Source organism: Carcharodon carcharias, assembly GCF_017639515.1.
Source record: "Carcharodon carcharias isolate sCarCar2 chromosome 27 unlocalized genomic scaffold, sCarCar2.pri SUPER_27_unloc_2, whole genome shotgun sequence".
NCBI classification, from domain to species: domain Eukaryota; kingdom Metazoa; phylum Chordata; class Chondrichthyes; order Lamniformes; family Lamnidae; genus Carcharodon; species Carcharodon carcharias.
The window spans coordinates 1,099,072-1,114,218 of NW_024470635.1; the positions used below are offsets into that span (position 1 = coordinate 1,099,072).

The 15,147-nt window shown below is 44.4% G+C and overlaps 1 protein-coding gene across 1 annotated transcript; it reads left to right on the forward strand.

The window, feature by feature from the left end:
* The first annotated feature begins 2,071 nt into the window (after positions 1–2,071).
* On the forward strand, positions 2,072–5,980 carry LOC121273863 (gastrula zinc finger protein XlCGF8.2DB-like). The gene is made up of 3 exons (XM_041181009.1): positions 2,072–2,121; positions 2,529–2,650; positions 4,754–5,980. The coding sequence occupies exon 3, from the start codon at positions 4,843–4,845 to the stop codon at positions 5,857–5,859; it is 1,017 nt and encodes a 338-aa protein (XP_041036943.1). The 5' UTR covers positions 2,072–2,121; positions 2,529–2,650; positions 4,754–4,842; the 3' UTR covers positions 5,860–5,980.
* Positions 5,981–15,147: the final 9,167 nt, after the last annotated feature.

Genomic DNA, 15,147 nt, shown 5'->3' on the forward strand with positions numbered 1-15,147 from the left:
CAGAGATACTGTTCTTGTGATGTTGATTGAGGGATAAGTATTGAACAGGACATGGGACCCTGCTCTTTGTGAAATAGTGACATGAGAAATGTTACACCCACCTGAGAGAGAAGGGGGGGAGGGGGGTGGCTCAGTTTAAAATCTCAAGGAAATACCTCCGCAAGTGCAGGACTCACTCATTTCTCTGAGGGAGTGTCAACCTAAATTGCTGTGCTCAAGCTTTAGCAATGAGATTTGACATCATAGCCTTCCAACATAAAGGAGAAAGTGTTAACATCAGAGCCATGGCAAAACCAACAATTCAATTTAACAGAATTAATGGAAGGATTAGATGGGAGTTGTCAAATAATTTGTTTCACTCAGTGGGCTTAGGGGGTCTGGAACTCACTGCCTGAGCTGGTGGTAGAGACAGAACCCCCCATTGGACTAAAGAAAAGAACACATGGAAATTCATTTGGGATTCAGTCAGTCATCCCACCTGCTGATACACCAGAGAGTTCACACTGGGGAGAGGCAGTTCAACTGCTCCGAGTGTGGGAAGAGATTCACTTGGTCATCAAACCTGCTGATACACCTGCGAGTTCACACTGGGGAGAAGCCATTTACCTGCTCTGAGTGTGGGAAGGGATTTGCTCATTTATCCAATCTCAACCGTGTCCGGCCCATCTCCCGTGCATTCGCCCTCACACCTTCCCCTCCCTCCCAGAACCATGATAGGGTCCCCCTTGTCCCCACCAGCCTCTGCATTCAAAAGATCATCCTCCACCATTGCCTCCAACTCCAGCATGATGCCACCACCAAACACATCTTCCCTTCACACCCCCGGCGGCATTCCACAAGGTTTTTTCCTTCCTGGACACCCTGGTCCACTCCTCCATCACCCCCTACACCTCAACACCCTCACACGGTACTTTCCCATGCAACCGCAGAAGGTGCAATACCTGCCTCTTTACTTCCCCTCTCCTCACCGTCCAAGGGACAAACACTCCTTTCAAGTGAAGCAGTATTTCACTTGCACTTCCCTCAACTTAGTCTACTGCATTCATTGCTCCCAATGCCGTTTCCTCTACATTGGAGAGACCAAACGCAGACTGTGTGACCACTTTGCAGAACACCTTTGGTCTGTCCGCAAGCATGACCCAGACCACCCTGTCATTTGCCATTTCAATACTCCATCCTGCTCTCATGCCCACATGTCTGTCCTTGGCCTGCTGCATTGTTCCAGTGAAGCTCAACACAAACTGGAGGAACAGCATCTCATCTTCCGAATAGGCACTTTACAGCCTTCCGGATTGAATATTGAGTTCAACAATTTTAGATTATGAACCCTCTCCTCCATCCCCACCCCCTTTCTGATCCCCTCCTTTTTTCCCCTATAATTTATACAGATTTTTCTTCTCCCACCTATTTCGGTTATTTTTAGATGTAATTCCATCCATAGTTTTATCTCTATTTTTAACCTATTTTGATCCCTTCCCTTCATCCCACCCCACCCCCACTAGGGCTGTCTGTAGCTTGCTTGCCCTGCTTTCTACCCTTAATTAGCGCATTCCTTAGATAATATCACCACCTTCAACACCTCTATGTCCTGTTGTCTATGACATCTTTTGGTTATCTCCACCTATCACTGGCCCTCTATCCAGCTCTACCTGTCCCACCAACACCTCCCCCCCCTTAAACCAATTTATATTTCACCTCCTTTCTATTTTTCCTTACTTCTGTTGAAGAGTCATAAGGACTCAAAACGTTAACAGTGTTCCTCTCTGCGAATGCTGCCAGACCTGCTGAGTTTTTCCAGGTATTTTTATTTTTGTTTTGGATTTCCAGCAGCCGCAATTTTTTGCTTTTATCTTAGTAGTTAATAATTTTATATCCTTCTGCTATGGCTCCATTGCAATCAAATCCCAAAACATTATCTATTCAACACGATCGCGTTTCCATGGCGGGATTATTACCCAGTATTCCGAGCGATACAGAATGTGCCCTATCCTCACTGCAGCGGAGGCTACGCATGCGCCGTGGCTTGGTTTGAATGGAGCATGCGCGGTACGTGGTCCACTTGGCGCATGCGCAGTGGGTGCTGCTGCTGTGGGGTTTCTGGTCATCCCGGCTCCACAATGAGTGAGAAATAACCGACCATAGGAGGGTAATGGAGGCGGCGGAGTGGGTGTGGCGGGTTCATGAACACCCAGTGGAGGCGCCAAACCCACAGTAGGAATGTACAGGTCCCACGTTTGCTGCGTATCCGGCGGCAACTGCGGGGCCTCGTCTGACCTTCATATTTCCGCATTTATCGGGGGCAACGTGCAGCAGGGCGCATGCGCGGTCATTCTGGTCCAAGTAGCAGGAGGAGAGAATATTGGGAATTTCTATTCTGGACTGACAGGGATGGATTTTGGAAACTCCTTTTCCAGGGGCTTAGAAGTGGAGGATTTACACACAGCAAACTCAGACCAAGAGGAATGTTTGTCTCTTCTCTATTTCTATCCTGGACATACAGTGATGGCTATTCTAAATTTCTATTACAGGACATTAGAAAGGGTGGATTAACAGACGGGAAACTCAATTCAAAAATCACATCAAGAACTGAAAGATTCGCTCCGTTCATCAGGACCTGACGATAATCAGCATTGAATGTGGAAGGAATAAGGTTTGTCTGTCCTGTCTGTGGGAAAAGTTTTCAATCATCACAGGGACGGGAAAAAACAGAGGGGGAAACTGTTGAGGGATTTGAAAGCAAGGATCAGAATCTTAAAATTGAGGTATTGCTTCACCAGGAGCCTGTGTAGGTCAGTGAGCAGAGTGGTGATGGGAGGAAGAGACACAGTATAAGTAAGATTTACTTATGATTTTGAATACCTCTATCAAATCTGAAGGGTCTGCTCAGAGTAGAGAGGGAGAAACTGTTCCCATTGGTGAAAGGATAGAGAACAAGATGGCACAGATTTAAGAAAAAGTAATCAATGTAGACATGAGAAGAAACTTTTTCACACAGCGAGTGGTTAAGATGTGCGGCCTGAGAGTGTGGTGGAGGCAGCTTCAATCAAGGCATTCAAGAGGATCAGGACCTGAAAAGGAAGAATGTGCAGGTTTATGAGGAGAAGGTGGGGAAATGGCACGAAATGAATTGCTCATTCAGAGAGTTTGTACAGACAGGAAGGGCCAAATGACCTCCTTCAATGCACTCACAATTATATGAGTCTGTGATAGGCAGTGAAGTTTTGGATTATCTCAGGTTTATGGAGTTTGAATGTGGGAGGCCAGATAGGAAAATGTCAGCATAGACATGTCCAGAGGGAGCAAAGGAATGGATGAGATTCACAGAGTCAGAAAGGTCTACAGCACAGAAACAGGCCCTTCGGCCTACTGAATCTGTGCCGGTCAAACAAGCACCTAACTATTCTAATCCCATTTTCCAGCACTAGGCCCATAGCTTTGTATGCCATGGCATTGCAAGTGCACATCCAACTATTTCTTAAATGTTATGAAGGTTTCTGCCTCTACCACCCTTTCAGCCAGTGAGGTCCAGATTCCCACCACCCTCTGGGTGAAAAGATTCTTCCTCACATCCCCTCTAAACCGCCTGCCCCTTACCCTAAATCTATGCCCCCTGGTTATTGATTCCTCCACCAAAGGGAAAAGTTCCTTCCTGTCTATTCTATCCATAACCCTCATAATTTTATATACCTCAGTCATGTCCCCCCTCAATCTCCTCTGCTCCAGGGAAAATAACCCCAGTCTATCCATACTCTCCTCATAACTGAAACTCTCCAGCCCAGGCAACATCCTGATAAATCTCCGCTGCACTCTCTCTAATGTAATCACATCCTCCCGATAATGCAGATTCCAGAAATGCACGCAATATTCTAGCTGTGGCCTAACTAGCATTTTAGACAGTTCCAGCATAATCTCCCTGCTCTTATATTCTATTCCTTGGCTAAAAAACGCAAGTATCCCATATGCCTTCTTAACCACCTTATCTATCTATCCTGCTACCTTAAGAGACCAGTGGACATGCACACCAAGGTCCCTCTGATCTTCGCTACTTCCCAGGGTCCTACCTTTCATCGTGTATTCCCGTGCCTTGTTTGTCCTGCCCAAGTGCATCACCTCACATTTATCTGGATTACATTCCATTTGCCACTGATCAGCCCATCTGACCAGCCTGTCGATATACCCCTGTTATCTAAGGCTATCCTCCTCACTATTTACCACCCCACCAATTTCCATGTCATCCGCGAACTTACTGATCAACCCTCCGACATTCAAGTCTAAATCATTTATATGTACCATAAACCGCAAGGGATCCAATACTGATCCCTGTGGAACCCCACTGGACACAGGCATCCAGTCACAAAAACACCAATCGACCATCACCCTCTGCTTTCTGCCATTCAGTCAATTCTGGATCCAATTTGCCAAATTGCTTTGGATCCCATGGGCTCTTACCTTTGTTAAAAGTCTCCCACGCGGGACCTTTTCAAAAGCCTTGCTGAAGTCCAAGTATCCTGCATCTCTCACTCTTTCTCCCTTCTCCCCTAGAAGCCCGAATCTTGTGTAGGCCCAGACCGGGTGGCAAGTTCCTTTCCCTGAAGGACATTCTTGAACCAGATGGGTTTTTATGATAATCCAGCAGTTTTCATGGTCACTTTTTCCTATTTCCGGCCCCACAAATTTCCAGATTCATTCATTTCAATTTCACAACCTGTTTTTGTGGGTTCTCTCTCACTCCCTTTTTTCTGTTTTAAATCAGTTTCACAGAGGATTAGAAGGGGAGGATTTGCAGTCGGGAAACTGAAACCAAACATCACATCAGGATCTGACGGAGTCACCTGATTAAACATGGAAGGAAAAAGCACCGTTCACAGTGGGGAGAAACCATACACGTGTTGTGTGTGTGGACAAGGCTTCAGCCAATCATCTGACCTGTTGGGAGAAAATCCATGGAAATGTGGGGACTGTGGGAAGGGATTCAATCACCCATCCCAGCTGGAAATTCATCAGCACACAAACACTGGAGAGAGGCCATTCACATGTTCAGTGTGTGGAAAGGGATTTTCTGATTCATCCAACCGACTGAGACACCAGCGAGTTCATACAGGGGAGAGGCCGTTCACCTGCTCCGAGTGTGGGAAGGGATTCACTCAGTCATTCCACCTGCGGAGACACCAGCAAGTTCACACTGGGGAGAAACTGTTTACCTGCTCTGTGTGTAAAATGGGATTTGCTGATTCATCCTCCCTAATGAAACATAAACGAGTTCACACTGGGGAAAGACCGTTTACCTGCACTGTGTGTAAAAAGAAATTTTCTGATTCATCCAGCCGACTGAGACACCAGCGAGTTCACACTGGGGAGAGACCATTTATCTGTTCTGATTGTGGGAAGGGATTCACTCAGTCATTCCATCTACATAGACACCAGCGAGTTCATTCTGGGGAGAGACCATTTACCTGTTCTGATTGTGGGAAGGGATTCACTGATTCATGGACCCTGCTGAGACATCAGCGAGTTCATACTGGGGAGAGACCATTTACCTGTTCTGATTGTGGGAAAGGATTCACTGATTCATCCATCCTGTTGAGACACCAGAGAGTTCACACTAGGGAGAGACCATTTACCTGCTCCACATGTGAAAAGGGATTTGCTGATCCATCCACCCTACTGGAACACCAGCAAGTTCACACAGGGGAGAGACCGTTCACCTGCTCCGAGTGTGGGAAGGGATTCACTCAGTCATTCCACCTGCGGAGACACCAGCAAGTTCACACTGGGGAGAGGCCATTTACCTGCTCAGAGTGTGGGAAGGGATTCACTCAATCATCCAATCTGCTGAGACACCAGCGAGCTCACAAGTAACTGCTCTGGTTGGATTTAGTTCCAAATGATATTCTTGTCTGAAGCATATTGATTGGAGTGTGTTTCTGCTGATGTTAATAATTTCCAGCCCAGTTTCAGATTCTGTATAAAATTGGAATAGATCAGCTTTTCGATAAACAGTGTGTTGAGTCATTTTGATATCTCTAATACAAGTTAGTTCCTTTTGAAGGGCTCTCCCTCTCCCCTGTCTCCTCCATCCTCATCCCCAACAACAATTGTGAGGAGCTCATGCAGCTTCTTTGTCACTAAGATTGAGACAATCCGATCAGCTGCCTCTGCTGCTTCCCTCCCTTCCACTAGCCCACTGGGACAGACTGTCTCTAAATTTCCCCCAATGTTTGAGCCGTGAACTCGCATCTTTTTCCAGTTTCTCTCCCATCTCCTCTCATACCCTCTGTGTGCACCACCTGCTCCATCGACCCTATTTCCACTAAACTACTGACCACCCAACTTCCCCATGTTTGCCGTCATTGTCAATGGTTCTCTCTTTTCAGATACTGTGCCTCTCTCCTTTAAACCTTCCATTATTACAATGTCCTTAAATAAAAATAACCCTTCACTCTTCCATCTTTGGATGCTGCCACCTTAATCTCCAGCCTCACTTTCCTTTCAAAAATCCTGAAACATTTTGTAATCTCCCAAATCCGTGTCCATTTTTCCTAGAACTCCCTGTTTGAATTTCTCCAATCAGGTTTCGGCCCTGCTTCAGTTCGAAAACAGTTCTTTTCAAAGCCACAAGTGAGATCCTATGTGGCTGTGACAGGACCCTTCTGGTCCTTCCCGACGTGTCTCACCTGGGAGAGGAGACAGCCAGACCTGTGAGGAACACTTCTACTCGGGCAGTGGGCTGAGTTTGAAAAAAATCCCAAGAGTGACATTACAGGAAAACTTGGTTGGTGAGAAGTTGCTGTTAGGGATTGTGTTGAAATAGCTTAAAACTAGAAAAAAAAACATAACATTTATAAAGAGGTAGCTACCTGGATTTCAACAATAGGGAAGTAACGTTAAATCAAGTCAAAGTGAAATATAGTCATAAAGTAAACCAAGGTAAGGTAAAGTTAGGAGAAATGTAGCAAAGTGAAGTTACTGGTAATTTATTCTACTCATCCTCCTATAAGTGTAAAATTAGAAGGAAGTAAAATGGGTAACAGGGAGTAGTAGTGAGGCTACAAGGCAGGAGAAACAAAGCAAAGCATTGAGTAAGCTTCGAATGCAGAATTATGTTAAAAAGGCAAGATTAAAGGCGCTCTCCCTGAATGCGCACAGCATTCGCAATCGATGATCAAAAGGCACAAAAAGTAAGATCCTATCGGGGTAAGATATTATTGCCATTATGGAAACATGGCTGCATGGTGACAAAAACTGCGACCTGAATATTCATGGATACTGGAAGTTTAGTAAAGGCAGTCAAGGAGGTGGAGTTGTGCAGATAATAAGGGATGAGATCAGTGCATTAGTAAAAGGGGATCTCAGTTTGGAAGAACAATGTGGAATCTGTTTGGGTGGGACTAAGAATTAGCAAAAGGCAGCAGACATTTGTTGGAGTTATTCATAACCTACCAGATAGTAATGGTAATGGTAATGTATTAATCAGGAGATGATAGAAGCATGTAACATAGGCTATACATTGATCATGGATGACTTCAATCTACATGTACACTGGTAAACCAATTGAGCACTGATGCTGTGGAAGGTGAATTTCTGGATTATGTTGGGGATGGTTTTCTAGAGCAGTATTTGAGGAGCCGACTCGAGGACAGGCTATTTTAGATCTAGCATTATGTAACGTAAAAGGACTAATTAATAATCTTGTTGTAAAAGAACCTTGAGGGGCGAGTGAACACAATATTATAGTATTTTATACTGTGTTTGAAAATGCAGTAGTTCACTCTGAAGCAAGGGTGTTAAAGTTGAATAAAGGAAATTATGAAGGCATGAGGGACAAATTGGCTGAGATAGAATGTGAAAATACATTAAAATGTACAGAGGCAATGTATTCAAAGAATTATTACATAGGTTACCGCACCTTCCTTCAAGGTGCAAAACCCCCCAAAAAAGTCAGTCAACCGTGGTTGATAAAGGAAGTTAAGGATGGTATAAGATTTAAAGTTAAGCTTATGAAGTTGCCAGAAGTGGTAGTAAACCTGAGGATTGGGAGGCTTTTAGAATACAGCAAAGGAAAACCAGGAAACTGCTAAAGAAAGGGAGAATAGCATATGAATGCAATCTAGAGAAAAGATAAAAACAGACACTAAAAGCTGCTTTAGGCAAATGTGGGTCCATGCATGCAGAGTCGGGGAATAGAGAAATAGCAGAGAAGCTAGATGATAATTCTGAGTCTGCCTTCACCGGGGAAGATACAAGAAATCTCCCAGGTTTAGGGATCCAAGGGAGTAGGGAGAATAAGGAGTTGAAGGAAATTAATAACAGGAAGAATGGTATTGAAAGTTGATAAGTCACTGGGACCTGTCATATTAATTAGTAAAATAAATCCACATGGGATAGGAGGCAATACACTGGCATGGATTAAGGATTGGTGAACAGGCAGAAAACAGAGAATAGGAATAAAAGGGTAATTCTCGTGTTGGTAAGCTGTGGCTAGTGGGGTATCGCAAGGATCAGAATTGGGTCCCAGATGATCACAATATATATTAACGATTTGGATGTGGGGACCAAATGTAATCCTCCCAAGTTCGCAGATGATACAAAGCCAAATTGTGAAGTAGATGTAAAGCAGCTATGGGAGGATTTGGACAGAATTAGTGAGTGGGCAAGACCATGGCAGATGGAATATATTGTGGAAAAATGCGAGGTTATCCACTTTGGTAGAAGGAACTGATGTTCCGAGTATTTCCTAAATGATAAAAGATTAGAAAGTAGATGTGCAAAGGGACCTGGGTGTCCTTGCCGATAAGTCACTGAAGCTAACCTGTAGATGCAGCAAGCTATTCAGAAGGCTCGTGGAATGTTAGCTTTTGTCACAAGAAGATTTGAGTACAGGAGTGGTGAAGTCTTGCTTCAATTGTTTAGAATCTTGTTTAGACCACACCTGGAGTAGTGTGTGCAGTTTTGATCACCTTGCCTCAGAAGGATATTATTGCCATAGAGGGAGTGCAGCAAAAGTTCACAAGCTTGTCCTGGGGATGGTGGGACTGTCTGATGAAGAGATATTGGACAAACTGGGCCTCTCTTCTTTAGAGTTTCGAAGAACGAGAGGTGATCTCATTGAAATCTACAAAACATTTTTAAAAATAGACAGGGCAGATGCAGGTAAGATTTTTCCATTGGCTGGGGAGTTTACAACCAAGGGACACAATTCAAAATAGGGGGGAAGCCACTTCGGACCGATAAATTTCTTTGCTCAGAGGGTTATGAAACTTTAGAACTCTCTAACCCAGACGGCCGTGGAAGGTCAGTCACTGAGTATATTTAATGTATAGAGTGGGAGATTTCTGATTAACAATAATGTAAGGGGTTATGAGGATAGTGTGGGTAAAAGGTATTGAAGTGTTTGATCAGCCATGATCTTATTGAATGGCAAAGCAGGCTGGACGGGCTGAATGACCACCCCTTGTTCCTATTCATTGTTTATGCCCAGCTGTTAGCCTATTTCCGATCTTTCTTCCCATACTGTCCCTTCCCTCCAACCCACCCCCGCATGGGCCATCTGCCACTTTCCAGAGTGCTTACCCTGGTCCTGCTATTATCACATTTTGCTTCCTTAATGGCACCATTTGCACCTCATTTAGCCAGTACCACCACCATTAACTATTCTTTGACCTTTTGTTCATGACATCTTTCACCATTTCTCCTTTGCCTCCACCTATCGCTGGCCTTCTATCCAGCTTCACTGGTTTCACCCCCCCCTTAATCAGTACATATTTCACCACATCTCTACCTCCCTTTAGATTTGAAGAAGAGTCATACGGTCTCGAGACGTTATCTCTGTCTCTCTCTCCACAGATGCTGTCAGACCTACTGAGTTTTTCCAGCATTTTTTGTTTTCGTTCCCCTGTTCCTATGTCTGTGGTGGATCCCACTCTCCCAGGCCTTGGCTTCCATGTGATGACAGTGTTAACCTTCTCCCTGATCTATCCTAAACCTTCTGCCCGTTCATTTATTGAAACCAGGGATTCCACTTGTTCTAATGGTGACTTTTCTTGCCTGGCTAGTCATTCCTTGAAGTCAGCCCTTGAATTGTTTGTACATTGTTTTATCATGTTCCCACGTTTCAGTAACAAATGTTGAAATGTCTGCTCCATACCCACAGGGTTCCATCTGTTTAAAGTCACAAACAGAAAGGTCCAGTTTTCTCCTGGACAAATCAGTTTTCAGAATGATACAGAGTTTCGCTCAATGAGGGAAATCCGGGCTTAGCCCCGCCCCTCATTTACTCTGATTGACCGGAGGAGCAGCTGCTCGCATTCGGTCATCCAGCCCCACCCACTCCGCCTATTGGTCCGTAGCCGCCGTCAATCAGCCGGACATTGTGAGCTGCCAGGTCAGTGTCGGGGGGCGAGGTTTACAAATCCCGAAAGCAGCCCCAGAGCCGAATCTGAACCAATGAACATTCTCCACTCTCACCATCCGCCGCTCCCGGCTTCTCTCGGGCACCAACCTCAAGCAAAGAGAACAGGAGACTCCGAGCATGCGCCATCCACGTGAACAATCCGCGGCAGATAGAGCGGTTTCTGAGGCGCAGAGGAATGTGGGAATTCCGGCCGCCATTAGAGGCCGCCTCTCAGTTAATCTTTGTCTGAATCTGGGAAAGCAAGGGGAAGATTCTATCTGTGGAAAGAAATAAAAAACAATTGATGTTTCGAGTCCGTATGATATATGGACACGAAACATTAACAGATTTTTTTCTCTCTCCACATATACTGTTAGGCCTGCTGAATTTTTCCAGCATTTTCTGTTTTTGTTTCAGGTTTCCAGCATCCGCAGTATTTTGCTTTTACTTTAAAGTTGTGAAGTCACCTGAGCCAAATGAGATGCACCCAAGGGTACTGGGAGAAATAAGAGTGGAAGTTACAGAGGCACTGGCCATAATATTTCATTGTGCCTTAGACTCAGGTGCTAAAGGACTAGAAAATTGCAAATGCTCCACTCTTGTTCAAAAATAGGTGTAAGGATAAGCCCAGAAGCTGCAGGCCAGTTAGTTTAACTTCAGTGGTGGGAAACGTCTAGAAATTATAATTTGCACGAAGTTAACATTCACATGGACAAATGCAGGTTAATTAACGGAAGACAGCATGGACTTCCTAAGGGAAAATAATGTTTTACTAACTTCCTGGAGTTTTTTGAAGAGGTAACAGAGAGGGTTGATGAGGGCAATGCTGTTGATGTGGTGTACATGGACTTTCAAAAGGCATTTGGTACAGGGCTGCACAACAGACCTTTAAGCAAAGTTATAGCTCATGGAATAAATGGGACAGTAGCTACATGGATACGGAATTGGCTCAGTGGAAGGAAACAGAAAGTAGTGGTTAATGGATGTTTTTCAGGTGCGTTGAAGTTTTGTAATGGTGTTCGCCAGGGGTCAGTGTTGGGACTCGGGCTTTTCCTGATATATATTAATGACCTAGATCTTGATGTAAAGGGAAACATTTCAAATTTTCAGAAGATGCAAAACGTGGAAGCATTGAGAACAGTGATGAGGACTGTGTAGAACTTCAAAAAGAAGTAGACAAGTTGGTGAAATGGGGCAATCATATGGAAGATGAAGTTCAATGCAGAGAAATGTGAGGTATACATCTTGGTAAAAGAACATGAAGGGGCAAAATTGTTTAAGGGACACAACTCTAAAGGTTTTGAAGGAGAAAGGAAACTGGGTGCATATGCCCATAAGTCATTGAAAGTGGCAGGAAAGTTATTGAGAGGGTGTTCATTAAAACATACAGTATCCTGGGTTTTATTCATAGGGGCATAGAGTACAAGAGCAAGGAGGTTATGTTGAATTTGTATAAGTCACTAGTTTGGCCTCAGATGGTTTATTGCATCCCTTTCTGGGCACCACACTTCAGGAAGGATGTGAAGGCATTGGAGAGGGCACTGTAAAGATTCACAAGCCTGGCTCCTGGGAGGAAGAACAGCGCTTAGGAAAGTGAATTGGAGAAATTAGGACTGTTTTCATTAGAGAAAATAAAGTTTAGAGGAGATTTGATAGGTGTTTTCAAGTGGGGGCTGGACAGAGCAGATAAGGAGAAACTGTTCCCGCCGATCAAAGGACTGAGAACAGTTTTAAAGTGATCAGTAAAAGAATCAACAATGATATGAGGAAAAGCTTTTTCACGCAGGGTCTGATATGCTTTGTGTGGGAGTGTGGTGGAGGCAGGTCCAATTGAAGCATTCAGGAGGGAATTAGGCTGTTATCTGAAAAGGAAGAATGTACAGGTTTATGGTTAAAAGGCAGAAGAATAGGACTGGTTGAGTTGCTCATTTGGAGAGCCAGTGCGGACACGATGGTCCAAATAGCCTCCTTCAGCACAAACCAAATCAGTGATGTGGTAAAAACTGATAATATTCAGTAAAAGTAAAAATTGAATTGAATGTGTTAGAGATATCAAAATGACTCAACACACTGTGTTTAACGCAAAACTGAATTATTTGAATTATATACAGAATCTGTAACTAGGCTGGAGTTTATTAACATCAGCAGAAACACAGTTCAATGAATATGCTTCGGACAATAATATAATTGGCAACTAAATCCAACCAGAGCAGTTACTTGTGAATTCGCTGGTGTCTCAATTGACTTGATAAGTGTACAAATCCCTTTCTACACTCGGAGCAGGTGAATGGTCTCTCCCCAGTGTGAACTCGCTGGTGTGATAAAAGATGGAATGACCGAGTTAATCCCTTACCACACTCGGAGCAGGTAAATGGTCTCTCCCCAGTATGAACCCGCTGGTGTCTCAGCAGGGTGGACAAATCATTGAATCCCTTCCCACAATCAGAAATTGTCTCTCCCCAGAATGAACTCCCTGATGCTTCGGTAGGGAGAATGAATAAGTAAATCTCTTCTTGCACACGGAGCAGGTAAATGGTCTCTCCCCAGTGTGAACTTGCTGGTGTCTCAGCAGGCTGGATGACTGAGTGAATCCCTTCCCACACTCGGAGCGGGTGAATGGCCTCTTCCCTGTGTGAACTCGCTGGTGGTTGGATGAATCAGAACATGCGAGTGGCCTCTCTCCAGCATTAGTGAGCTGATGAATTTCCAGCTGGGACAGATAATTGAATCCCTTCCCACATTACCCACATTTCCTTGGATTCATTCCAGTGTGACTGCGGCTGTGGTTCGACAGGGCAGATGATTGGCTGAAGCCTCGTTCACACACAGAGCACGTGTATGGTTTCTCCACACTGTGAACAGGACTCTTAACTTCCATATTTAAAATTCAATGATTTGTGGGTTACGATAAATTGGGTGACACCATCAGATCCTGATGTTATGTTGGATTTGAGATTCCGGACTGCAAACCCTGTGAAAATAGTTTAAAATAGGCAAAAGGGAGTGAGAGAGAACCCACAAAAACACAAAGACAGGGTGTGAAATTGAGCTGAATGTGTGGGGCTGGCATGAGGAAAAAGTGACCACGAAAGCTGCTGCATTATCATAAAAACTCAACTGGTTCACCAATGTCCTTCTGGGAAGGGAACCTTCCACCCAGTCTGGGTCCACTCAGCTCTGCCAGAACTTTGGCAGAATCTCCAATCCCTTATCCTCCACCCCCTAGAAGGACCAGGGTAGCAGGTAAATCACCTCCAAGTCACACACTGCCCTAACTTGCCTGACATCCAGTGCTGGATGAACAGGAATTTCCTCCATTTAAAGTTGGGAAAACTGAAGTCATTGTCTTCAGTCAGTCCCTGCTACAAACTCCACTTCCTAACCATCAATACCATCCATCTCTCTTGCAACTTACGAGGCTGAACTAGACTGTTCATAATCTTGATGTCATATTTTCACCCCAAGCAGAGCTTCTGACTACGTATCACAAAGACCATCTATTTCCACCTCAGTAACTTCACTCCTGCCCCAGCCCATCTGCTGCTGAAAGTCATCAATTCCTTTGTTACCACCAAACTGGACCATTCTGAGCTGGCCACATAAACGATGGGGGTCATTTAAAACTCTGCTTCCCTTGTCTTTACTCGCAGTAAGTCTCGATCACCCAACACCTCTGTGCTCAGTGTGCTACATAGGCTTTTCATTAAGCAGCACCTCAATGTTCAAATTCTCCTCCTTGTTTTCAAATCCTTCAGTGACCTTGTCCCTCACTATCGCTATAATATCCTCTGATCTCCATCCCTCCCAGATATCTGGGCTCATCTAGTTCAGGCCTGCTGAGCATTCCTGATTTTAATTGACTATTGGTGACCAAGCCTTCAGCTGGCCGGGCCATAAGCTCTGTAATTCCCTACTTAGACATCTCTGCCTCTCTCTCTCATCCTTCAAGACTCTCTTAAAATCATACCTCTTTGATCAGGCTATTGATCATTTGCCCTGATATCTCCTCATGTGCTTCAGTATTAAATATTCCAGTATAATATGCCAGTGAAATACTTTGGAACATTTTATTCCAATCAGTGTGCTACATAAACGCAACTTGTTGTTGATTTGGACATTTATCATCGCTCAGTGAAAATCCTGTTACTCCTTACCAATCAGCATTGTGGGAGTATCTTCACCAGAGTGACTGCAGCGGTTCAGGAAGAAGGCCCACCAACACCCAACTAACACACAACTGGGGATTGACAATATCTGCTGGTCTTGTTAGTGACGCCCAAATACCAAGAATGGAGTTAACAAAAAAAATCTCAGATAAAAGGGCACCGTAGAAATGCTTGTTACTAAAACAACGCTCTTAAATTGAATGGACAATGTCTGTTTGTCAATCTAATCTCCCCCAAGATCTACCTCCCTTGACAGTCTCACACTGGAAATTGCTGGGCCTGACTGGGTTGCAAACTCCTCAGGTTTAAACACAGCAGTTTCTCCTCCAATTCCAACTCCAGCTCAAAACTGATGCAACAAAAAAGTCCCCCATCCAACACCCGCCCTAATTCAAACCGGCTCCTAATTGGCCTGCCTGTCTGTGTTTCAAGACTCCATTCTAAAAAACAATACATGAAAGCAAAGCTCTGCAAGGCTGGATCAGAAATTAAGAGATAAAATATATTAAATATCCAGCAGGTCAGACAGTATGAACAGATTAAGAAACATAGGTAGGGGCTCAGGTCACTGACCTGCCTTCAGACTGCACG

Excerpts from the sequence above, each read along its gene's own strand:
- LOC121273863 (XM_041181009.1), top strand. The coding sequence starts at position 4,843 with ATGGAAGGAAAAAGCACCGTTCACAGTGGGGAGAAACCATACACGTGT.